The sequence below is a fragment of the Chrysemys picta genome, chromosome 3 (assembly GCF_011386835.1).
Source record: "Chrysemys picta bellii isolate R12L10 chromosome 3, ASM1138683v2, whole genome shotgun sequence".
NCBI classification, from domain to species: Eukaryota; Metazoa; Chordata; order Testudines; family Emydidae; genus Chrysemys; species Chrysemys picta.
The window spans coordinates 20,939,822-20,964,384 of NC_088793.1; the positions used below are offsets into that span (position 1 = coordinate 20,939,822).

Here is a 24,563-nt window from a genome sequence, read left to right on the forward strand (position 1 = left end):
TCTTTTTAGGTCCCTTGAAGTCTGTTTGCCAGCTCATACTCTGTTGCAGTGCCCTAATCCAGTGGCTCTCAACCTTTCCAGACTACTGTACCCCTTTCAGGAATCTGATTTGTCTTGCGTACCCACAAGTGTCACCTCACCTCACTTAACTAAAAATTAGACATAAAAATACAAAAGTGTCACAGCACACCTACTGAAAAATTGTTTATTTTCTCATTTTACTATATAATTATAAAATAAATCAACTGGAATATAAATATTGTACTTACATTTTAGTGTATAATATGTAGAGCCATGTAAACAAGTCATTATATGAAATTTTAGTTTGTACTGACTTTGCTAGTGCTTTTTATGTAACCTGTTGTCTAGTTTTACAACTATCTAGATGAGTTGTACCCCTGGAAGACCTCTGAGTACCCCCAGAGGTACACGTACCCCTGGTTGAGAACCACTGCCCTAGTCAGTATGGTCCGTGCTGTGACATCATAGCTACTGTAATCTCACTGAAGTGTGGATCTGGCCCAGAGAAGGGACAAGGTAAAGCCCCATGCCTCACTTTTCCAAAACCATGCAATGTACTTTTAGAAGTGAAAAATTAGAGACCTTATCTGAGCTTTCTCTGGGCTGGCTTCATTCTCCACTGAAGCTCTTTGGTAGTTCTGCTCTGAGGGGCATTCTAGTGGAGCTGGCGACTCATGACTTTCGGGGACTTGAGTAAAAAAGGTAAGCTTGGTGAATTAAGTTTTGAAAGCCCCTCTTCACCTAGTTAGTGGGGGCATCCATCACATGTTGAAGTACATAAAACTGTTTTGTTATTTGCAAATTACTTTAAAGTCATTTCAGTAACCCTAGCTGCAAATCTCCAGGCCTACAGATATGTTTGAAATTCTGCATGTCTGGAATGTAATAATACTGAACAGTAAAATAAATAAATATTGTGTTTGTGTGTCAGCATTTATCTCTTTTAAAAAAAGGAAATGTATAAAAAAATCGACATTTATGCATCATTATAACAGTAAATTTAAGCACACACACCGGCAAATTCAGAAAGGTTCCCACTGCAGTTGTAACTTGATCACATTACACTGTAAGCTGTCTGGCGAAATGACTTCATCTTTGTATGGATTTGTACAATGCCTAGCCCAATCCTGATTGAGGCTGCTGAGTGCTATGATAATATAAATAGATAACTATATATATGTGAAGAAATACACTTAGCTGTCTGCATCATGATGAAAATTGCACATGTACAAAACAGGAGTTGTAATTGCAGTGTGAACATATTTTTACGTTTCTTAGTTTGAGTATTTTATATTCACAGCCACATGTTGCATAAATATATTTTTGATATTGGATTTAATGTGTAGGCTGTTTCAATCTAATCGACTAAAACTTGATTTTTTTAGTGTAATACTCATGGAATTTTTCTGTAATAATAAACTATCTTTGTAAAAGATTAAATACTGAGGCGTTTTATAATGGCAGAAACTCTTGATTGGAAGTATAGTGGTTGCCACTAAGAGAATCAGCACACACAGGTATTTCCTATGCCACAAAACTCCCTTTCCTCCTGAGAATTTGTGTTGTACTCTTCTACATGTTCCTGTGACATTGTGTTGACACAATTAGGATAATTATTAACTCCTCTTGAATATGTGACCTAAGTGCTTGAAATATGTTGATTTACTGTTGGCTGCTGATTTTGCTTGCTAATGCTGAAATACTTCTTTATCAGGCAAGAAAGCACATTTTACAAATTCATACCAGGGACTGGAACCCCAAACTGTCAGATCCTTTCTTGGGGGAGCTAGCTGAAAAATGTGTTGGTGAGTGGTACCATATTAGTGTTATCACTTGTAGATGCCTTTTCTTTCCATAAAACCTTTTCTTAGAGCTTGTAAAGTATGTTGAACACTTGCTTCTGAAGTTCTGAACATGCATCAGATGCTTTGTTTTTTTATTTATTTTTCAATTTTATTTTTATTGAAACTTTTATACTTTCTACAACCCTTATTTGTAATCAGAAAAATCAGGCATGATTGTATCAGAAGGATTAATGTACAGAATAAATACCCAATAGTAGTTTGAAAGTAATAATTCAGTAGATAATGTTTTCCTGACATAACCTCCAATGTCCTTTTGTAGGACTAGTGCCAACAAAAATAAAAGCACGTGGGAAGCAGAATCTTTAGGTAAAGATTCCTTTAAAAACTTTACAGGTGAGATTGGTTGGCACAGTTTTCCTGCCTTATATGTGGACAAAAATAAATTTCAGTAGTTTTTATTGAATCTCTGCCATGCTCTCTTCAGACAAAGACTCACAAACTAACCACAGGTCCTAAAGCTAAGATATATCCCCCAGAGTCTACTACTGCATAATATACCCATGTGGCAGGCATAGGGCAAAAAACTTTGTCCTCTAGACTCAGGCACCATGAATATCTTAAATATACCGTTGGAGCACTCAGACCTGCTGTACTGAATGGGAGGATGGTTGTTCAAGCCAGCTGCTTAAAAGCAGGACAGAAATAAAAACAAATGTTCATGTAGTGAGATTTTTAACGGGGAAATAACCCTAAAATACACACCACAACCTCCTCACAACAATTTGTCATATAAAGATACATCCTCTGTCAACCATCTGCTTGGGCAAGCATTGAAGTTCTCAGAACAAGGATAATCTCAGATAACTGTTCAATGGGATCCATCATCAAAGAAATAAGAACTTTAAATTGAGCATCAGTCCATTCAGTCAGCTACTGTACATCCGAATTATCCTCTTCATCCACAGGGACAACCATCTTCGAAGCAGCATGCCTCCGCTTTTGATCCACAAAGACCTCAACATCTTCTGGTGAGGAGAAAATATAACTATCCAGCAAACTCCAATTTAAGCTTTGCCGGGTATAAGACAGCATGTGCCAAACCCATTTAATGTAAATTCTGCTTGACTTTTTCAAAGGCCTGGTGCCACTTAATGGGAGAGGGGGGATATCTGGGATAAAATCCAGTTTTGTTCCTTTGAAAGTTCACCATATTTCTGTCCACCTTGAGAATCCAATTGCATATTTTAAGATGTTCAGACTACAAGGACAGCCTTTTGTAGGTTTTACTGCAAGACCTTCCTTGTGCTGAAGTAAAAGCAGTTGGTTCTGGGGGAAAATTTGTTAATTTTCCAGAATAAGAAATATCCCCAGAATCTGGTGTGTCTGGTTCTTGCACCATTCTAATATTGTGCACTTGAATTTCTCCTTTCTGTATCTTGGAGCTTTAATGTCTTCCAGCATTTCCAAGATCAGAACCTTGTATCTACTATAAAAAGTCTCTACATCAGTCACAATAAGGCTAGTTTGTCTCACTTGCCCTGAGATTGCCTCATCGTTTTTGTTCATGATGTCACGAACATCTAACCTTTTATTCAGGCTTTCTAGATTCTTTGGAGCCATGCAAACCTGCGTTTTGGTCCTCTTTTCACACTGATGCAGTAGCTATTAGTCTGCTCTTGTTCCCCTTGAGTGGACAAAGTTTAAAAAAAAAAAAACCCCACCACCACCACCACCCAGTCTAGACTCAACAGGGTTTTGGTACAGCATGATTTTACCTTTACCTTGTTTAGCGAACTTGGCAACACCTACAAATACCTGAATCTTAATGAAGAAAACTACCAAAATGCTACAAATATAACTGACCTCTACTGAGAAGCAGTCATGAGAGTGGATAGCTTGCTTGTTGATGTATACCTCCCATACAACTTTTAAAAAAAACATGACTGGGCTTATTTAATTGTTAAAAAAATAAGACAAACAGAACCAGGACTTGTAGGGCAATAGCAGGTTGTTTCCTAAGGCTAGATTTTTGTCACAACTGTCATGGATTTCATGAGTTGATGTCTTAAAAATGACGTGTGCCATTTGGAGATTTTTATATCTGGGTTTGTTAAATAGTTGAAAAAACTTCTTTGAGTGGCTTGAGAGCTGCAGTATTAAGCCATGGGCTGCCTGTGAGATTAATAGGATGCAGCAACTCAGGGAGAGAACTGAAGTGACATAAAAGACCAGACCTTTGGAGTTTTAGTGGGAATTTTAAATTCCCAAAGTGGCCACAAGATGGGAAGCGGAAAAAGTCATGAGCACAGGAAAAACGTATGGTCTTCATGCAGTTAAGTGTGTGTTAGAGATGGGCGCAAACCAGCCTGAAGTTTGTGACTTGTGCTCATTTCTTGTACATATTTTTGTTTTGAATATTTACCTTCTAGGTAAATAGGTACTCAATTGTCTTGTTAACTCAACCTTTTAGAAAGCAAACCATATTAGCAACAGCAAAGTTGTGATCTCTTCCATCCAGCATCTCTGTTAATCAGGTATATCCTTTCAAAACCTAGGTAGGCCATTAAAATAATATTAAACAAGGATTTTAAAGAAATTCAACACTGAGTCAAGACACTTCTTAGCAATATTCTGTTTCATGTTCATTATCATAATTAAGCAACTTACAAGAAAAAGAGTTAATTTGTTACCAATTGGTTCTTTCTCTCCCATCTTAATACAGTGATGGAGAGAGATGACTGTTTGGGGTTTTTTCACCCCACTGTTGTGAGAAAGCTATGGTGGTATCTTTCACTTCAACCTCATAGTGAGTTCTGTGCTGGCATGCTTCCTGTGCAGTGTGCCACAGAATTTGGACCATAATGCTCTTATGATGATGTTAGGCCAAAATCTTGACCTAATTTGACAAGAAGATCCTACCTTTTTTCTTGTTGTAGAAATAGTTATAACTGGTTTTTGGGGCGGGCATTGGAGAGGAGAGAGTTTGGGGAAAAATCCGTTTCCAAGAGAAAAAACAGGAAAAGATGACTAGCAAGTTTCTGTAAAAGTCTGATGCATATTCTGTAGTAGGCTGTATGGGAGCCTGCTTCCTTACTGTGCTTCTCCCTGAAAGTTATGCCAAAAAAAAAAAAAAAGTCGCTTGTTTGATACAATCTGGTGGTGGTAGGGAGCACAGAATGGATTACTTTAATTTTGTTCTATCACAAGGAAAGCCAGTGATTATGCCCACCCCAAATTCAGAATTATCTCCTAGATTTTTAAAAAGCAGAAGGAAATGCATTAAAATTTAGTTTTATTACTACAGTGACAATTGAGGATAAAATGAGTTCCTTCAAGGTTAGAGTGAAAAGCCATGTTTCATATTCAGCCTTGACAACTTACTTATGTTCTTACATCTTCTGGGCATAGTATGTATTTGCTTAATACTAAAAAACCTGTAATGTTCTGCAAGATATTTTCTTGCAGTTGTCTTGTCAGTCACTCAAATGAATATACAAGTATGCACAAGAGAATCCTTCAGTAAAAGATGAATTATTACTCTTCAAATGCAGTTTCTCCTGAGAAATAGGGCAATAGAACTGGAGACTAATTGTATATCTGATCACCTGAGAATTTAATTTTCAAAATAGGCCATAGGCTATTATTTCCTAATTTTGCAATTCCATGGAGATGTACAAGCTGTGATTAAAAAGACTGTTTGTAAGGAGTATTATAGCATTATTAATAGAAGAATTGGAAAGGACATAGCTTTAGATTTGCTGAGTCTTAATTTGTGTCAGAGATGCTTAAACAGGATTTTTACGATAAAAGGGAGATTAGAGGAGCAATATAACCCTAATGCATGTTTGACCTTAACAACATTGATTTAGTTTTCCCCAAACTCATTTGTTCAATCTATTGTGCTGTTCTATCAGCAAATGGACCATTGTGAACTGGTAAAATAATACACAAAGTTAAAAAGGCAAAGCAGCCTTTAGTGTACAACACAAATTCTAACTTATCCAGTACAATTGAATGCCCTGACCCTGAAAATAGATTGCCACGTGTTGGGGTCTGTCCACATGGATTTAATTGTGAAATTGGGGCCTTAGTACCTGAACAATGAATTCTAATCAGAAGCCACTTATAATTAGTTAACTGAAAGAAAATAAATGACCGATTTATCCTCTAACAAAATGAGGGACAATAAGATTGCTTGTATCTAATCTGTTTGATTTCACTTGAGCTATGGCTTATTAATAAGAAATTCAAGATAGTTTTTAATTTAACCTGTACTCAACTATTGTGATTATTTACACAGTTATAACTTTTTACCATTTTACTAGCCATTTTTCCAAAATGGAAAAAGTTTATTCAAAAAAGTTGTGTATGGAATCCAATATTTATGATAATGTTCTGACTATAATCACATACTTTGACTCACATTCAAATCTTTATGGAAAAGCCCTATAGAATTTAATGGGATACCATCAGCTTAAAACCACAGTTTCATCTTAAAAATGTTTACCTACTTTATTACTAGTAACCCTTAAAATTAATATGACTAAAAAATTAGAAAATCGGGAGAGATTCTTAGTCATCCCCCCAGTTTGTTTACTTAGTGCATCTGTCATCACTTTGTATTATCATGTTTATTTTTTTTGTTGGTGGTGCAGGCCTTGTAAACGGGTGTTTACCAGAGGTAGTAGTAAGACCTGTAACAAAGTGAGTGGGCTCGTGTGTGCACAGTAAGAGAGGAACAAGGCAGGAAGGCAGGCATAAACAATTTCAGTGGTGAGGATTTTGTGCCTGCCAGAAGACCCTCCTAAACATAGAGAGGAGCAGGAAAACCATGATTTGTTTTTCTAAAAAGAGGTCTAAAAAAAATTTGATATGCAATTTTAAAGGATGCTTGGCCAATTTTTTAAAAATTGTGAATAGATTCTATAAAAATCTATAAAAATGAGTAGAATTTAATAAATTATATCCCTGCTAATTGTATCGTTCTGTATGCTGGGTTAAATACGCTATAAAATTTTTTCTATAAGAGAATAATCTTGTAATTGGTTTAAAAATTGGTGTTCTGTACTTCAGCGGAGGTAAAACAAAATGCACCAAAATATATACATCTGTTATTATGAAGGATAGAAGCATAGCAGTATTAGAAAGCCAATAGTTTTAGTCCTGAAAGCAGCAAAACTATCAATTAGTACCACAAAAGACTATTTAAAAGTTTTAGGCCTATATAATACAGTTGTATGTAAGGCTCTAAATCAGGGGTAGGCAACCTTTCACAAGTGGTGTGCCGAGACTTCATTTATTCACTTTAATTTAAGGTTTTGCGTGCCGGTAATACATGTTAACGTTTTTTAGAAGGTGTCTCTCTCTAAGTCTATATTATATAACTAAACTATTGTTGTATGTAAAGTAAACAAGGTTTTCAAAATGTTTAAGAAGCTTCATTTAAAATTAAATAAAAATGCTGATCTTACGCCACCAGCCTGCTTAGCCCGCTTCCAGCCTGTGGTTCTGTTCACCTAGGCCTGCAGTGGGCTGAGAAGGGCCTGTGGCCGGGACGCCGGCTGGCAAGGGGCCGGCATCCGGGACCCCAGACCTGGGGACGGGGGGGGGGTGTCAGGGGTCAGGGTAGAGGCTGCAGGGCAGAAGGCTGGGTGTGTGGGGGGGGATTCAGGGGTCAGGGCAGAGGGCTGGGGTGTGTGTGGAGGTGCAGGGCAGAAGGCTGGGTGTTGGGGGCAACTCGAGGTCAGGGCAGAGGGCTACGGGGTGTGTGGGGTGCAGGGCAGAAGGCTGGGGGTGTGTGTGGGGGGGTTCAGGGCAGATGGATGGGGCTGTGGGGGTGTAGGGCAGAGGGATGGGTGTGTGTTGGGGTGGGGAGGTGCAGGGCAGAAGGCTGTGGTGCTCAGCTCATGGGGGTGCTCCCAGCACCCTGCCCTGAGCGGCTCATGGCAGGGGGCTGGGAGAGATATGCCCTGTTCCACCCCCTTCGCCAAGGCCCATCCCTACCTCTCTGCATCCTCTACGGAGCAGCGAGCACGCTGCCGCTTGGCTCTGCTCCGCTCCCCCTTCCCCTCCCCCTCTCAAGGGCCATTGCGATTTTCTGCTATCTTTCTCCATACAACTAGAGTTATAAAATTAAAAAGAGAGAGAGAGTGTTGTGCTTGACAGTAAAACCTTAGTTTCTTCTAGCAGCTATGAAGAACGAATTAGGTGAGGGAATTTTCCTGTCTACTTATATGCTCTGATTAAGTATTTTTCCTTAATATCCTCCATTTTCTCAGATGCTTTGTGGATATATGCACTTTGTTCCTAAAATTCATTTGGACCATTTGCTGCTTTAAAAAAATAATCACAAAATAAGTTTTTCATTTTGTACATAGGCTTCCCTATAACTTTTTACAATTCTATTTCACGCAATTACAGTTGCAACGGATGCATTCGTGTATAAAACAAAGACTATAAAAAAGAAAAGGAATAGAGATGACACAAAGCTGGGGGGAAGCTACAGTAAATTCTGTAATAAAATCTTGGAAAATATTGATATTGACATGATATTAATTTCTTGCCATATCACATTGCTGTATAGGAATATCAGTGGATGCTATTTTGTATTTGCATTTGCCTTTCTTCCATAGGCTATCCACAGGTATCTTTTTTTCTGGTGGTCTTTGACAGTAGTCCAGATAATGGTATCATTAGTTTTAATAAGGGTTTAACATTTGCTTCTTAAGCTGTAATCAGTCCCTGGGTTAATTTGCACTTGATGCAATGTGAAAGAGTCTGTGACCATGAAGTGCAACTGGCTGCTCTTTTAGCTTCAGGCTTGGTTGTACATATGCAAAATGTTGGTGCTTCTTTATGGAACATATGTATGTTTGTTTTTTTTGTACACTAGGGTACTGTGGAGCTGACATAAAAGCACTTTGCACTGAGGCTGCCTTGATTGCCTTGCGACGGCGCTATCCGCAGATTTACGCGAGCAGTCAGAAACTGCAGCTTGATGTTTCTTCAATAGTTCTCAGCGCACAAGATTTTTACCATGCAATGCAGAATATTGTGCCTGCTTCCCAACGTGCCGTGATGTCTTCAGGACATGCACTATCCCTTGTCATAAGGCCGCTGCTGGAAAGAACCTTCAGTAACCTCCTGGTGGTTTTACACAAAGTATTTCCCCATGCTGAATTTAGTCAAGGTGACAAAAGAGAAGGTACTTAGTTTTTTTTTATTTTTATTTTTTTTGCTCTTAACTATTCTGATGTAGGTTGGAAAAATTTCAGGTAGCTTTTCTTTTAGCATCCTTGTCCTACTCCTAGCCTGAAATGTACTGAATCAAGTTTGCCCCAGCTTATGCCAGAACTGACTTTGATTTGCTTATTTACTTGGACATATAATTAATTGTAATAATAATTGTAATTTATTAATGTATTGCTGTACTGTCTAGAAGTCCCAGTCAAGAACCAGAATCTCGTTGTGCTAGGTGTTGTAAAAATGCAGAACAAAAAGATGACTCCTGCCTCAAAGACCTTACAATCGAAGTTAAGACGAGACAATAGATGGAGACAGACAATGAAATGCTGTTGGTCAGCATGATGGGGAGTGGTATGGACACAGCAGTGGCTCGTTGTCCAGTTTTTTTGTGGGCATCACAGCAAAAGAGAGCTGTAAAGAGGGATTTGAAGGAGGTAGCTTAGCCGATGTTTATGAGGAGCTTCTCTCAAGCATGAGGGGCAGCCTCGGAGAAGGCATGGTAATGCTTGTTTGAAAATTTAGCAAGTGGTTGATGGAGACTGGCATCATGGGCTGATTGGAGGTGGGAGTTGACATTTTGTTAGCAAATGGGAGATCATGATTTATCCCCCAATCTATCCATTAAGGGCCTGGAAAGTGAAGACAAATAACTTGATTTTCTTCCAGTGCTTGCTTATGTCCATTGCAATGTAGATGTGTGCTTGCCCTATGCACCACCACTGGAAATTTTTTCCTTCAGTGGTATCTATCGGATTGGCTCTGGTGCCCCTTGGAGTTGCACGCTTATAGTACCGGTATAAAGGCTCCTGCCGATCCACAGCCCCCTTGGTTCCTTTTTACTGCCCGTGATGGTTGCTGCAACTGCCTCGTCCTTGTGTTCACAAGTACTCCTTATGTGGACTTTCTAACCTCGTTGTATATAGTTATCTTTTATTCTTAGTAGTTAAGTTTCAGTTGTTAAATAGGTTAGCGAACACCACTCAGCAGGGTTAATCCCTGACCAGTAGAGGGGCATGCCTTAGTCTCCATGGTTTAAGCCTTGTGCTTCTTGCCACAAGCCTATGCCTGCAAGTGACCCCAATTCCAGCTAGCTTCAGTGCCTGGGGAAAGCTCACGTGTAGGAGTGCTGCAAGATCGGCAAAGACTTCAGGCCCTGCAACAAAAAGGATAGAGACACTAGATTCAGATTTATCCTCATGGAGGCAGCATTTCAACCTCCCTTGGAGCCGGGTCACTCAGACTTGGCACTGAGTACTTCAGCTTCAGTAAGGAGTGCCCCAGCTCTTTGGGAAACTCAGCACCGTTCCTCTCTGGCACTGAGAAAAGATGCTCCTTCTTCTTGAGAGCCTCAGCATCCCCGGTTGGTCATCCTCAGTGCCGAAGAAAAGTGCGCCAGTGAGGGACTTTGGCACTGCTCTCCATCACCGGTGTCAAGAAGGAAGCAGAAAAAGACCAATAGAGGTCGATTCCCCAAACCCTGAGCACAGACACACTAGTAGAGTGCGAACCGCATCAGGCCACTCGGTGTCTCTAACAACTCGTGTGGCGCTATTGTCTCTGGCACCTATGGACTCTCCACCACAGGAGAGCCACCAGAGCTCCACTGCCTGGGTGGTATCGTCAATGCCAGAGGCATTTCAGGCAACGAGAGATTTACTCTCTCTACCGGTACCACCATTCCCAGCCCTACAGGAGCTGTCAGTGGCAGCACCGGTGGGAGGAACCTCCGTGGCTCCGAGGCCTCAGGTGCCTTCAAAAGGGAAACTGGCCACGATGGCCCATCCCCAATCTCCTCCCTCCTGGCACTGCTTGCTGGCACTGGTCGGCACTGCTGCACCCTGGTCTCCAGGAAAGGAATCTTCAGAGACTGACGGGGAGGCGGAGTCGTACACCTCTCTCAGGAGCCGGCACCATAACTCCAGCTGGCACTACCCGGCTTGGCCTCCAGGACAGTGACAGATACCAGTATAGTGGCCTTTCTAGAACCCCTGGGTTTTTCTTCCGATGCAAGGGTCCCATTCCAGAAGATCATACTCTGTGGTGTAAGAGTCCAAAACACCTCCACCGCTCCTCTTGGAGTGAGATCCAGGCTCTGGTACCAAGATCTATGCCAAATATCAACACCCGACACCACGAAACCTGTCTAGTGCCAAGGGTGAAGAACAGTGTCCTCTGCCTGTACAAGTGAGGCTGTCGCGGGAGCAGATGATTACAAGGTGCATCAAGAACTCCTCAAGAAAGTGGCTCAAAACCTGGGTATCCAGGTAGAGGAGATCAGGGAGTCCTCCCATGCCCTGGTGGACATTCTAGCGGTAACAGGCCCTTCAAGAGTGGCATTGTCACTAAACGATGCTATTACGGACCCCATAGTGGCATTATGGCATACCCCGGCGTCCCTCCAACCAATGGCAAAGAAAATGGAAAAAAAATAATTTGTCTCAGCTAAAGGGTGCGAATTCCTTTATACACATCTACCACAACCTTTGGCTGTGTCAGCAGCCAATGAGTGGGGAACAACAGAGTCAGCAAGTGCCAAGGCCAAGGATGCCAAAAAATTAGACCTCTTCATTAAAAAGGTCTATTCAACAGATGGCCTTCAGCTCAGGATTGCAAATCAGCAAGTGCTCCTGAGCAGGTATAATTTTAACTCCTGGGACTCTGTGTTGAAATTTAAGGAGCTACTACCATAGGAGTCCAGGCAAGAATTTGCAGCTCTCATGGAGGAAGGCAAATCTGTGGCAAGGGTGTCCCTGCAAGCAGCCTTGGATGCTGCGGACTCTGCAGCTCGATCCATGGCCTCAGTGGTGGCAATGTGAAGCTCTGGGCTTCAGTCCTCGGACCTACAGCATGAGGTTCAACAGTCATCATAGGACCTTAATTTCGAGGGTACGTCACTCTTTTCTGAGCAGACAGACTCCAAGCTGCACAGCCTAAAGGACTCAAGGGCCATCCTGAAGCCTTTAGGGCTTTATACATGGCATCCTTGAGGAAACATGATGATATGCTTCAGCTGGCTCGTCTTTTCTTCCCACCACCCACCTGGCAAGACTACAATAGGAGCAGAGGCTTTAGGAGAAAACCTCTGCACCAATCCTGGTCCACACCTGCCTTCTCCCCCTCCCCCTGACACTCTGCAGGGTCTAAGCAGGCCTTTCGATGGGACACTCAAGGACGATGTACAAGGACAGAACTGGGATCCAACTTCCCTAGTTTTTGTGGACCATTTATCCCATTTCTATCAGGCATGGGCCCGTATTACCTCAGATTTCTGGGTGCTATGCATGATAGCACTGGGATATAACCTTCAGTTTAGTTGTCCGCATCCCCATCTCTCTTTAGGAATCCTTCTATTCCCGCTATTTCCTAATTTTGAAAGCCAACAGCGATTTCAGGCCGATTCCAGACCTGTGAAAGGTCAACAGATTCATGAAGAAGCTAAAGTTCTTCATGGTTTCCTTGGTTTCCATCCTCTTTTCCCTGGAACCAGGGGACTGGTACACTGCCCATGATTTGAAGGATGCTTACTTCCATATCTCAATCTTTCAGGGATACAGAAAGTTCCTCAGGTTCACCTTCTTGAGGAGAGAGGGTTCAGGTGTACCCTTACTTCAGTGACTGGCTGGTCAAAGGTCAGACCAAGGTCCAGGTGGAGTCCAACATAAAGTTAATACAGTCAACTTTCCAGGATTTAGGTCTGCTAATAAATGTGAGAGAAGTCTACTCTTTCCTGGGTTCAAAGGCTAGAGTTCATTAGGGCGATCTGTGACTCAGTTCAAGCAAGAGCCTTCATCCCAGAAGCACAGTTCCAAGCAGTAGGGATGCTTATAAAGAGCCTCAGAAATCATTCCATTACCACAGCAAGAAACTGCTTGAAGCTCTTGGGCCTCATGACATTATGCACCTATGTGATGCAGCATGCAAGACTTAGGTTCAGACCTCTCCAGATGTGGATGGCATCTGTAAACTAACCAAGCCGACACCACTTAGACGCAGTCATCACAGTTCCCTCATCAGTGATTGCCTCCCTCCATTGGTGGCTGGATCTGCTGGCAGTGTGTGTAGGAGTTCCATTCTCAAGACCCCAACCATCAGCGTCTCCTGTCACAGTCACTTCGCCGATGGGCTGGGGGGGCTGACTTGGAGTCCCTCAGAACTCAGAGCCTCTGGTCTCTGGAAGAGCTCGTTACATATCAATGCCAGGGAGCTCAGGGCGATTTGCTGGGCCTGCCAGGCATTCCAACCCCATTTGGAGGGCAGGTGTGTATCAGTTCTCACAGACTACACAACAGTGATGTTTTATATCAATGGGCAGGGAAGAGTGAGGTCCTTTCACCTGTGCCAGGAAACACTTAGCTTGCGGGAATTCTGCATAGCCCACTCGATCCACCTCAAGGCCTCCTATCTGCTGGAATCACAAGAACGAGCTAGCGGATCACATCAACAGATTGTTCTCCAGCCACAAGTGGTCCACCCATCCATATATTGTGAAAGCCATTTTCCAGAAGTGGGGTAATCGCCAGATAGATCTGTTCATGATGAAGCACAACAGGAAGTGTCTTCAGTTCTGCTCCTTCCTGGGTCAGAGCCCTGGGTCTCTCGTAGATGACTTCCTCCTTCCTTGGATGGGTCATCTCTTCTATGCCTTTCCTCTCCTACACAAGGTCTTGCTGAGGACCAAGCACGAGTCATCCTGATAGCCCCAGCTTGGCCCTGCCAGCACTATTTACCACATTCCTAGACCCTTGGTGTAAACACCAATCCGTCTACCTCCATTTCCAGACCTGATCTCCCAAGACCACGGCTGTCTGTGTCATCTGAACCTCGAGTCCCTCACAGCCTGGAAGCTCCATGGCTGAACCCCTCAGAGCTAACATGCTCTGCAGTTCATGAGGTGCTTTTAGGGTGCAGAAGACCTCCACTGGAGCCACTTACCTGGAAAAGTGGAAAAGGTTCTTGATTTGGTCTACACAGAAGTGTCTCACCTACACAATCAACAGCACCATTCATTCTAGACTATTTACTCCACCTGAAATAACATAGACGTGTCATCTATTAGGGTCCATCTGGATGCAATCTCGGCTTTTCATGCATGGGTGAACGGCCATTCTGTGTTCTCAAACTCCATCTGTAGTTGGTTTCTTAAGGGTATTGAGAGATTGTATCCTCTGGTATGGCAACCAATCCCTCCCTGGAATTTCAGCCTCGTATTGTCAAAACTGACCGGACCGCCATTTGAAACATTGGCAACATGCTCTCTGCTCTTCCTATCCTGCAATGTGGCCTTCCTGATGGCCATTACTTCTGCCAGAAGGGTCTCGGAGATCCTGGTGCTCTCTTTAGAACCTCTTTACATGGTATTCTTCAAGGAGAAGGTCCGATTGCTTTCGCATCCAGACTTCCTTCCAAAGGTGGTTTCACAGTTCCATAGTAACCAGGATATCTTCCTACCGGTCTTCTGTCCGAAACCACATGCCAACAGAGAGAATCAGAGGTTCCACTTGCTGGTCATCAGATGTGCACTAGCTTTCTACATAGAAAGGAGTAAATCATTTTGGAAATCTACCCAGCTATTTGTGGCCATTCCATACAGGGTGGTGAAAGGTCTTCCAATCTCAGCGCAGAGAATTTCATCATGGATCACTTCCTGTATCTGCACATGCTATGATCTGTCAAAGCAGATCTGTCTGTGCCCTGACAGCACATTCTACAAGGGCTCAAGCATCTTCGGTAGCATTCATGGCACAAGTTCCTATGCAGGACATTTGTAGAGTGGCAAAGTGGTCATCATTTCATACTTTCACATCTCACTCTGCCATCGCCCAACAGGCTAGAGACAATACTGGATTTGACCAAGGAGTATTACAATCAGCTTGCCAATAAACTCTGAACCTTCCACCTGCACAACTGCTTGGGAGTCACCTACATTGGATTAGACATGAGCAAGCACTTGAAGAAAAAATGGTACTAACCTTCCGTAACTACTGTTCTTCGAGATGTGTTGCTTATGTCCATTCCTACCCCCTCCACCTCGATCTGCCAGTTAGCTGATAAGAAAGGGGGCTGCGGGTCGGTGGGATCCTTTATACCAGCGCTATGAGCGCGCGACCTCAGGGAGCACCAGAGCCGACCTGACAGATACCACTTGAGGAAGAGGTTTCCGGCGGCGGTGCTTGCGGCAAAGTGCACCTACATTGGAATGGACTTGAAAAACACATCGAAGAATAGTAGTTACAGAAGGTGAGTAACTGTGATTTTTTTTTTTTTTTTTTTTTTTTTTTTTTTTTAATGCGTTAGAGAAGGGGGAGCCAGTGGACGGATTCAAAGAAAAGGGTGATATGGTCAAAATGACAGGCTAGGAAAATGATCTTTGCAGCAGGATTTTGAATGGATGTGAGTGGTTGCATTTGTCAAGGCCAGAGAAAAGGATGTTTCAGTAACTGAGACACAAGATAATGAGCACCTGCACAAGAATTTTAGCTGAGTGCATGTATAGGATAGGGCATGTCTTAGAGATGTTGTGTAGCAAGAACCTGCAAGATTTAAGCAGACAGGATATGAGGATCTAGAGAGGTCTGAGTTGAAGATGAATCCAGGTTATGGGCCTGAATGATGGAGAGTATGGTGTTGCTGTTCACAGTAATTTAGAAGGGAGGTCAGAGAGTAAGGGGGGTGGCTTAGGTGGGGAAAGATTAGGAGTTCTGTTTAAGCTATGATGAACTTGAGCTGACATGATATCCACAAGGAAATGTCAGAGAAACAGGCTGAAGTTTTAGTTTGGACAGAAGGAGACATATCTGGAGTAGAGAGAGAGAGAGTAGATGAATTTGTGTTTGCAAATGAGATTACTGTTGAGGGGATGGGATAAGGCTATATCAAAGCAACTCTGGCAGCTCCTGGCCCTGGTGCTGAGTCTCTGCTGTCTGGGAAGGGATATACTGCTAAGAGGTAGAGCTTCCAAGTCATGCTTCCCGTTGTTGGTGACGGAGTGAGTCCAGGCTGCAAAGAAGGGTCTGTGGCAGTGCCTGGTTGGGTGTTTAGTTATGTTTAAGCAATGACCCAGGTCATTTCTTGGGAAGTTAGTTACTGGCAGGAGTAGTTGAGAATTTCAGCCCTTATTCTTTGCTTACTTTAACATATGCTTAGTACTTTTTAGTGTTAGTACAACATCTGAAAAGGCTCATGGTAATATATTTACATTTTATGAATGGATATTGATAAACCAAGATGCAGAGAAGTAATGACTTGCACAATGTCACAAAGCAAGTCAGTGACAGAGCCATGAATCCTGGAGTTCTGACTTCTAGTTACCTACTCGAGAGCAGTTTCTGGCTTGAGTTACTTAAATTCTTCTCCAGAGCTTCCTTAACAAACCCAGTTGTTAACCTCCAGGAAATACCACCTTAGAAGCCCTTTGTTATTGACACTGTTAAGAGAAAAGAATTGCTCTTTTTGTCATGTTTTTTCAAAGTCTGTGTGCTGTTACTTTTGCTCTGTGCTGGTACTTTCCAAGCAGTCAATGACAAAAAGTTTGTTCTAAAGATTCTTTTATGCTTATGGTTAAATGGTCTATATATTCGTTTGTTTTCCTTCCTACTGATCTTTCCTTATTTTTACCAAAGAGAGTTTGGAAGTTTTCATTGAGTTTGAGTATTAATCATAAACAGATAGAATCATAGAAAAGTAGGGATGGTAGGGACCTCAAGAAGTTACCAAGTCTAGTGTCCTGCACTGAGGCAGGACTAAGTGAACCTAGACCATCCTGGACAGGTGTTTTTCGAGCATGTTCTTAAAAACATCCCGTGATGGGAATTCCACAAACTCCCTCAGCAGCCTGTTCCAGAGTGTAAGTAAGAGAGTTTTTCCTAATGTCTAACCTAAATCTTCCTTGTTGTAGATTAAGCCGATTACTTCTTCTCCGGGACATGAAGAACAATTAATCATTCTTTTTTATAACACCATTCTCTTTTATATATATTTGAAGATAGTTATCAGGTATCCCCTCAGTTTTCTTTTCTCAAGACTAAACCTGCCCATTTTTTAATCTTTCCTGAGAGGACAGGTTTTCTAAACCATTTATCATTTTGTTACTCTCTGGGCTGTTTCCAATTAATCCATATCTTTTCCAAAAGTGTGGCACCCAGAATTGGACAAAACTCCAGCGGAGGTCTGTCCAGTGCTGAGTAGAGCAGGACAGTTACCTTCCGTGTCTTACATTTGACCCTCGTGGAGTGCCAGGTTTCAGCCTGAGCCTGAACATCTACAATGCAATATAACAGCCCAATAGCCCGAGCCTATGAGCCTGAGTCAGCTGATGGGCCGGCCACAGGTGTTTAATTGCAGTGTAGACATACCCTAAAATCAAGATATATCATGTCTACTGCTTTACCCCATCCACTAGGCCAGTAACCCTGTCAAAGAAGGAAATTAGGTTGCTTTGGCAAGATTTGTTCTTGCTGGCTACTCATAACTCTAATATCCTCTACGTGCTTACAAATCGATTGTTTAATAATTTGTTGCAGTATCTCTCCAGGTATGAAAGTTAGGCTGACTGGTCTATAATTCCCTGTTTGTTCTTTGCTACCCTTTTAAAAGATGGGTACTGTGTTCCCTTCACCAGTCCGCTGGGACATCATCTGTCCTCCATTGAGTTTCTTGAAGATAATTGCCAATGGTTCTGAGATTACTTCAGCTAGTTCCTTAATTACCCTAGGATGAATTTCATCAGGCCTTGCCAACTTGAATATATCAAACATATCTAAACATTCTTTAACCTGTTTTTTCCTATTTTGGGTTGCGTTCCTTCATCATTGAAGTTAATATTGTGTTGAGTATGTGGTCACTATTGGATGAAAACCAAGATCCACTTCAGTTTAGGCTTAAACAGTTTCTCTTAACCTTTATTTTGTATGTTTTAGGACAACACTATTATTACCTATAAATTACATATACAGGCAGAAAAATATAAGGCAAGAAAGTTAATTGATCAAGTTACCTCTCCTAGGAACAGGGTGACTCTCTTCAAATTTCAGGTCTTTGCTGTTTTCTTTTCCTGTGTCTTCTCTACTTTTGTTTTTAAGCACCTGTCTTTTATCCCTTGTTTTGTAGCTTTGTGCAGACTCAGTTTACCAAGTTGCCTCATCTGTGTACCTATCTAATTAAAATATTATCATGCATAAATCACAATAACTAGCCTAAACTAATAGATTTTTGTTTATCCTGCTAAAACTTGCTTTCATCTGTCCACTTCTGTCATCCATTCTCTGCTTTCAATCCAGTTGGCTCTATCCAGTTCTTATCTTAAAATAGTTATCCTTCTTATTGGTCTGTTTTTGTTGGCTGGATTTTTGGCTTGTCTTGTTGGTTGGGGGGGGCACATCTGAAGCCGCCTTGGTGCTCTGCTTTACCCTATTTGCACAGACCAAAAATTTTACAACTAAGACATGCAAACCAGGTTTCATGGGTTACACAACCCTGAAGCTGTTTCAGTTAATTTCTGAAATGCTGTATCAGCAGAGACACATTCAAAATGCACATTCCTTTACAGTCTTATAATGATGTGTATGTATAGTATTAATTTCTCTAACATAATTCATTACACAGTTTTCTAACATAGTATTAATCATTTTAGCAAAATTGGCATTAAACATTTCAGCTTCTTTGATGTCATCAGTTAGCACTCTTTGCCCACTAAATGCGCAGGACCTGTGCTCTCCTTTGTCATTCTCTTGTTTCTAATGTATTTAAAGACCCTCCTCTTCTTGTCTTTTATGTCCCTCGCAAGTTGTAACTTATGTTGTGCCTTAGCCATTTTGATTTTGTCCCTACATTCTAATGCTAAGTCTTTTGTACTCCACCTGAGCACTTTGTCCATATTTCCACTTTTTGTAGGATTCCTTTTTGATTTACAGGTCATTTAAGAGCTCCTGATGGAGTCATATTGGCATCTTACTATTCTTCCTGTCTTTCTTTTGCATCAGGATGGTTTGCAGTTGTGCCTTTAATGTGGTCTCCTTGAGAAACTCCAGCTCGCCTGACCTCCTTTTTCCCTTAGATTTTTGTCTCATGGAACCTTACCTACTAATTCTCTGAGTTTGTTAAAATCTGCTTTTTTGAAGTCCATTGTCCTTATTCTGTTGCTCTCATTCCTTCCTTTACTTAGAATCATGAAATATGGCATTTCATGATCACTTTCACCCAAATTGCTTTCCACCTTCAGATTCGTAACCAATTCCTCCTGGAGCCATAGTTTGGCCATGCCTGGTCTAGATAATACTTAGTCCTGCCATGATTGCAGGAGACTGGACTAGATGATCTCTCGAGGGCCCTTCCAGTCCTACAATATTATGATCTACATGTAATAGTTTTAAATATTTGTGCTCGTATGCCACATTCCAGTTGATTGTTAGCATAAGTAAGTGATGTCTAGAATTTTTTTCCCTCTATTTGAGTTTGAATGACAGCTACATGGTATATGCTTACCAGTTTAATTCCAACCCAGCAATGTTGGTTTTTGCTTTGTCATTCCTGTTTATCTTGAATTAATTTGGAATGTAGATTTCCAGTCATGCTGAATCTTCTACCAAATGACTTTTCTGATTGGTTTCATGTGCTCAGGGTTTTTCAGTTTACTTTCTTGCATAGTCTTTCTTCTCTGTTGTATTCAGTCTTTTACTTTAATTTAAGAAGCCCTGTATAGTTAAATTCAATAGCTGAGAATGACTTGTTATTGAAGGAATCAAAATAGATTAAGACCCCAGGATATGAAAACAAAGTTGACTTGAACTGACATTGACCATTTTGATATTCTTTATCAAATTTGTGTGTGGTAGAAAGCAATTCTCCATTCCCAAACACAAGTTGTCCACTTTATCACTAGGAAAAATATTGAAATATGAAGTATACTTCTGAAATTTTGGGGGCTTATTTATTGTGCACAATTATGCATAGTCAGTAAGTAAGTTCAAGTCAATAACATAAACATTGAATGAATCTGGCAGCAAAATATATCAAGAGGAAGCATTTTGTAATGAGTTAAACCAGCAATTTTATTTATTGTAATACACAACTTATTTTTGTATCTTTGTGGTTATGAAAATGGCACGTTGCTTGATGGTAAAAGGGCATTTGAATTTCTGACTAAACTCTGTATTTTAACACTTTCTGGGTAGTATTGGTTACTAAAATCACATGTAGTAATTTCTTAAACATATTCTTCCCACTTCATGTAGTATGTATTAAACTTTTTTTAACCAAGAAATGTCCAATGTCTTTTTGTTGAAGTGTACCAAGAGGTGACAGAAGTCTAACATTAATAAACATCTCATTTTGAACAGATGCACCAAGTCTAATATTAGACGATAGTGAAGATGAAAATGCTTCAATTTTTGAGACAGGCTGTCACTCAGGATCACCAAAGAAACAATCGTCAGCTGCTATACATAAACCCTACCTTCATTTTACAATGTGAGTATATTCATTTAGCTGTGAAATTCATAGGAGATCTGAAATTCTAAGGTCATACGCTGATATTTTGCACTTAGAGTTCAAAGAAAGGGTTTATAAAGGTGCTTCATGGCAATATCCTTATATTTATATCTAAATGTGTTTAAAATACCGGGATATGTTTATGGAGAGATTTCTGTGTTGAAGTCTTTATGAGCAATTTTCCAAGCCATTCACACTCCTGGGAAGTAGTAAGACTGGATAACTGTGAGCTGGTTCTGTCCCCATTTAAACCTTTTTTGCATGCTGAGCTCTATTTAGCTTGAGAGATCTCCTTAGTTTAACTAAAATCTTTTAAATGTTTTATAATGACTTTGTGGTATTACAAACAGCATATGGGTATTCGAGAGTAGTGTTTGGCCTTTGGTACATAGCATTTTAAGAATGTAATTTCCATGCTTGGCCCCTGGGATATTTTTGAGACATTTGCTGTGGAGATTATAAACCTGAATTTCCAGCTGTTTTAGTAAGGAAGCAAAAATGCTGGTGTATTTTGGGAAATATTAAGTGTGCAATACATTAGCTGCTTTTTTTTTTACTGAGAAGTACTATTGAGCGTCAGTGGACCAATATAAGTTGTTATATATGTTTATTGCATTTAAATCTGATATTACAAATTAATTTGATTCCTGTCAAATTTCCTTGTATTCCAAAAAGCCTCCTCTTAATTTTTTCCTCACTTTGTGTGTTCTTAACTGCTTTTCTAAGGAAAGTTGCAGAGACATTATGGTTAGAATTTGTGTATTAAATTTGGATGAAACACAACTGTTTATTAAGATGGATGCAGCAACAAAAACCTAGAAATGTTAATTTTAGTATGAATTGTTTAGAGTAGTATTTTGTATAGATTCTGTTGATGCCTATTTCACTAAAGAAAATGCGAGGCCAGTAAAGGGCACTGTTTAGTAGAGCCATCTTGTGGAAGAAAGAAATTTTTTATTTCTGAACAGTGATGTTTAAACAGTATTTGCAGTAACATGAACTTAAAAATAACTGATTCGCTTAAAATAAAAATCTTGCTCTTTCCCTGAAGGTACATTGTCAAGCACTGCAGGCCCAAAATTCAGGTTTCAGTTGAAACAAAAGAGAAGAAAAATGTACACATATAACTAATTTTTAAATTTCATTATACGTTTTTTTGGTGGATGGATTTATGACCTTCACCATCAGATTTGTAAAGCAAAAGACAAGTTTTGTGCATAATGCATGGCAACTAGAAAGTGATTGACCGATAACATAAAGTAAAACTGAGCAATCTAGTTTCACTCTTCAAGCTGAATGAATTTTAAAGAGTAAACAGAGTAATAAAGAGAAAATTAAATTAATTTTAAAATTTAGCTTTCAAATAAAGGTAATATTAATGGGAAGAGACACTGCTTTAAACCCCTCTCCCTTAATACCTGACTAGAATCCTTTAAGATTTTTGCCCTTTCACAAAAATACAAAGTAATTTGATAGACTCACATTTGCAATCTTTAAAGGTGTGTGTGTTCCCAGCTGGAAGCTTATTAGTAAGAAGTGTGCAATATAAATACTAGACTAGATACTAGACCCAAAATCAGTAAAGTGCTTTAGCATTTTCATAAATCCTTTTAAATCATGGGACTTAAGAACATGCTTAAAGTTAAGTACATTCTTAAGTGCTTTGCTGAATCTTGGGGTCTTGGCAGTTGGAAATGCATTGGCATGAAATAAACAGCCCCTGTGCAATATTTTTAATTCTGAAAACTAATGTGTCAATTTCACTTTGTTCTTAGAGCGGACAAAGAGCTTACTTAGATAATTTTATATCTTCACCTACTATCACCTAAAAAACCCCAGAAAATAAACAGCATAACTTGCTCTTAGACAGCTGACAGGTATTTAGACAATATTTTTCATCCTTCATTTTGGTCTTTTGTGGGCTGCTAAAAAGTAACCTTTGTTAGCTAACACCTTGCTTCACACATGACTAAAGCTAGATGTTTATATCCGCATCCAATCCGCAATCCACAAAAATTGTCCATGGATATCCGCAGATTTGCAGGGTTCTACTAACAGCTGCACGGGTCACTGCGCAGCAGTGACACAGGGCTGTGCCAAGCCCCCAACCTCCTATTGCCCCCCACTTCTCCCCACAAACCTCCTGCCTCACCTCCTGCTCCACCCCCGCCATATCTCCTTCTCTGCTCCAGGCAGGGAGGGTACAATTCTGGGCCCTCCTATGCAACACTGCCCTTCCAGTGGGGGGTTCAGACACCCCTATGCAGCTGTGGCGGATCTAACGTACACAGATCCGGCCTGGACAGACAGCGGCAACAACTACTCTCTCCGTAACGCTTGCTGTTGCTGCCCGCTAGTTTAAAGTACAACTACACCTCTTTCAGAATGGTGCTTGGCTCACTCCCTTCTGGGAGTTGTAGTTTACCTCCTCCGTTTTGAGCAAGCTGGGGACTAGAACGCCCAGAATTCCCAGCGGACTATTGCCACATATCGCAGCCTGCTGCTGCGTAATTCAGAGAGCTGAGCTGGAGCCTGAGAACTGGGTGACAGCTGCTCCGTATGGGCGAGTGTGTGGTGTAGAGCTCTGCACAGATACAAAATTTGTATCTGCACCCAAGCTGCGATCTGCAAAAACGGTTAGCAGATATCCGCAGATGTGGATATCCGTGGATTAGCAGGACTCTAAAGCTGCATTTTTAAACTCGTGCAAACTCACATGTGAACCTTTAAATGTATTTAAGAATGATTATATTGATTTAGCTGCTTTTGGTAAGGAATATATTTAAGACAGTTGATTATAATCTAGGATTGCATCAATTTAATAATACCCACACAGATTTTGCACTGATTAATTAAATCAACTTCTAATCAGTTACACTGTTGCAACTGTGTGTATAGACAAGACCCAAGGTAATCAGTGCTGAAACTGAGGCATGCCAAAGTTAGCACAGTACAGTCATTGTAGGATCTCCAATAGAAGATCTCTATTATTGTATTAGTTGAGATGAAGTAAATTAAAAAATCTAAAAGAATTAAAATTTTAAACATTACTAAATAAAAGCTGAAACACCAGGAACTCTGTATAGATAAACATATATGTTTATATAATGATACATGGTGATATTTTTAAAATATTACTTCTGTTATAGGTCAGCTTACCACCAGCCAACCTCTTATAGGCCAAGATTACTGCTATCAGGAGAGAGAGGTTCTGGTCAAACTTCTCACCTTGCTCCAGCACTATTGCACTCTCTTGAAAAATTCTCTGTACACAGGCTAGATCTGCCAGCACTTTATTCAGTTAGTGCCAAAACACCTGAAGAATCATGTGCACAGGTGAGTCTACATAATATCTGAGCATCATAGAGCTGTTTTTTATTCAAACTTATTTCCAATAAAGTATGATATACACAATTATGGTCTTTTGGATAAAAGACAATGTACATGTGCCATTGCAAGCTAACGCAGAGGAAGATTCTAATATGATAACATTAAAAATCTTTTGTTAAAGTTTTTATAGTTTTATAATTAGGAATTCTGATTTTTCTGCCGATGCTGCATGTAGATGGCAATGACACTGACTGGGTAAACAGTTTTATCTGTCTAGGTAGGCGGGTGACAGCAGAAGGTTCTATATCTTAAGAAGTCATATGTTAGATCTGTCTCAAAGTCCTGCTTGGGCAGCCGGATGTCTGTGTGACAACTAAGTTAAGACATGTAGTCAATTCTGTGTTGAACATTCCTATGTGGAACAGAACCGAACCGTTAAAAACTGTTGAAGAGAGTAAACAAAAGTTTTCAGTATCAAAAGTTATGGTGTATTCTTGATGTCTGCTCATTTGATTTTTGTCACAAATGAGAAAATATTTGAATGGTCCTGGAGATTTGCAGTCTTGCATCAGGTGAGAACAAAACTGCCATAGTGGGGTTATGTTTAGCATGCAAAAGAAGATTTGTTTTCACAGAAAGTTTATAGACCTGAGGTTGAAGGAAGTGGAGCATGAGATT

At 40.6% G+C, this 24,563-nt stretch overlaps 1 protein-coding gene across 4 annotated transcripts in view; it reads left to right on the top strand.

Annotated features, from left to right (window-relative positions):
- Positions 1–24,563, top strand: part of ATAD2B (ATPase family AAA domain containing 2B) — a 155,858-nt gene that overhangs the window by 61,131 nt on the left and 70,164 nt on the right. For all 4 annotated transcript variants that reach the window (XR_006174082.2, XM_008163070.4, XM_008163069.4 and 1 more), the window contains exons 15-18: positions 1,736–1,826; positions 8,719–9,030; positions 20,405–20,534; positions 23,705–23,891. Coding sequence is in view for 3 of the 4 variants with exons in the window: in XM_008163070.4 (XP_008161292.2) it covers positions 1,736–1,826; positions 8,719–9,030; positions 20,405–20,534; positions 23,705–23,891 (720 nt within the window). In the remaining variant the exon portion in view is untranslated. The remainder of the gene's footprint in view (positions 1–1,735; positions 1,827–8,718; positions 9,031–20,404; positions 20,535–23,704; positions 23,892–24,563) is intronic.